The 1,388-nt window shown below is 34.4% G+C and overlaps 1 protein-coding gene across 5 annotated transcripts in view; it reads right to left on the bottom strand.

Moving 5' to 3' along the window:
• LOC122637280 (LIM/homeobox protein Lhx5) overlaps positions 1-1,388 on the bottom strand; it is a 39,191-nt gene that overhangs the window by 1,359 nt on the left and 36,444 nt on the right. For 4 of the 5 annotated variants that reach the window (XM_043829290.1, XM_043829291.1, XM_043829292.1 and 1 more), the window contains 2 exons: positions 977-1,256; positions 142-330 (listed from right to left, as the gene is read on the bottom strand). In XM_043829290.1, the coding sequence (XP_043685225.1) occupies positions 142-330; positions 977-1,256 (469 nt within the window). The remainder of the gene's footprint in view (positions 1-141; positions 331-976; positions 1,257-1,388) is intronic. The other variant, XM_043829293.1, reaches the window with a different exon arrangement.

Genomic DNA, 1,388 nt, shown 5'->3' on the forward strand with positions numbered 1-1,388 from the left:
AATGTGAAACAAATGTTCATAGAGATGAATTAAATGTTCATAAATATGAAATAAATGTTCATAAATATGAACGAAAAGAAGATATATCAGGAGAAATTATTCATACACGTTAGATTGGATGTTTAAGAATGAAAATCTTACCTGAAGGTGCTAGGAACTCTCCGGGGCTGCCACCAGTGGGTGCAGGAGGCCCCTGCCCAGGGGGCCCTGTGAGAAATTCCGGAGGGCCACCTCCCGCACCCGGAGGTGGATACTCCCCTGTCACCGCCACTGCTGCTGCCATACCCGCTAAACTGGCTGGGTCTAGACCTGTCAAGAACAGATTACGTACTGCTCAGAGAAGATCGTATCCGCGCGGCCATCTCCGAAACCGGCTGCTTCTCTCAATTTTATTATTATTATTATTGTTGTTGTTGTTGTTGTTGTTGTTGATATTATTATTATTAATCGTACTAATCCGCTAATAAACGTATAGGTATAATTTGTTTACTGGAAAAATTATTATTTAAAAAAATTAGGAACGATTGAAAATTGTTCCTTTGAATTTTAACAATTGATTAATTAAACGAAGACTAGAACGATTATAGAGATATGTAATTGACAAATTGTTGTTATTATTATTGTTACTATTAATCATACTAATCTTCTAATGGACATATATGGATAATTTGTCAATTAGAAAAATTGTCATCGTAAAAAGTCGTGAATGATCGAAAATTGTTCCTTTTAATTTTAACAATTGAATAATTAAACAAAGACTAGAAATTTAATTGAAAAATTGTTGTTATTATTATTATCTTTTCTTTTTAATTATTAATACTATTATTATTTGTTAATAGTGTTTTTCTTTCTTTCTTTCTTTCTTTTTTTTTTTCTAATCAACGATCGTAGATATATTCTGTCAGAATTCATTGATAAAATCGATAAAAAGATTCTATTATCAAATGACATTATTATCAAACTTCTTATTTCTTACCAGGATTACCTGGTCCAGCGAAAGGTGGCCCATGTGGATGTGGGGGAGGATGCGCACCAAAAAATTCCGGATGAAACGTAACAGGACTACCATAACCAAATTCAAATTTGTCGCCGAAATAAGCGAAACTAGGTGGTGGACCATCCTCTCCTCCCAAAGCTGGATTGAGATTCAATGGGAATCCACGGATCTTTCTCGAGCCAGCATAATACGGACTTCTACCTATCGACGTTAATTGCTTCAACCTTCTCTCTTTGCTCCTCTTATTTTGAAACCAGACCTATACAACAAAACATAATATTTCTATCTCTCTTTCTGTTTCACATTGTTAACGCTAGAACGTTTAATCCAGACGCAAAATGCTTCTTCGTAACAGGTCATTTATATTTTTAATTATTTTCAATATGGCGAT

This window comes from Vespula pensylvanica, chromosome 25 (genome assembly GCF_014466175.1).
Source record: "Vespula pensylvanica isolate Volc-1 chromosome 25, ASM1446617v1, whole genome shotgun sequence".
Taxonomy (NCBI): Eukaryota; Metazoa; Arthropoda; class Insecta; order Hymenoptera; family Vespidae; genus Vespula; species Vespula pensylvanica.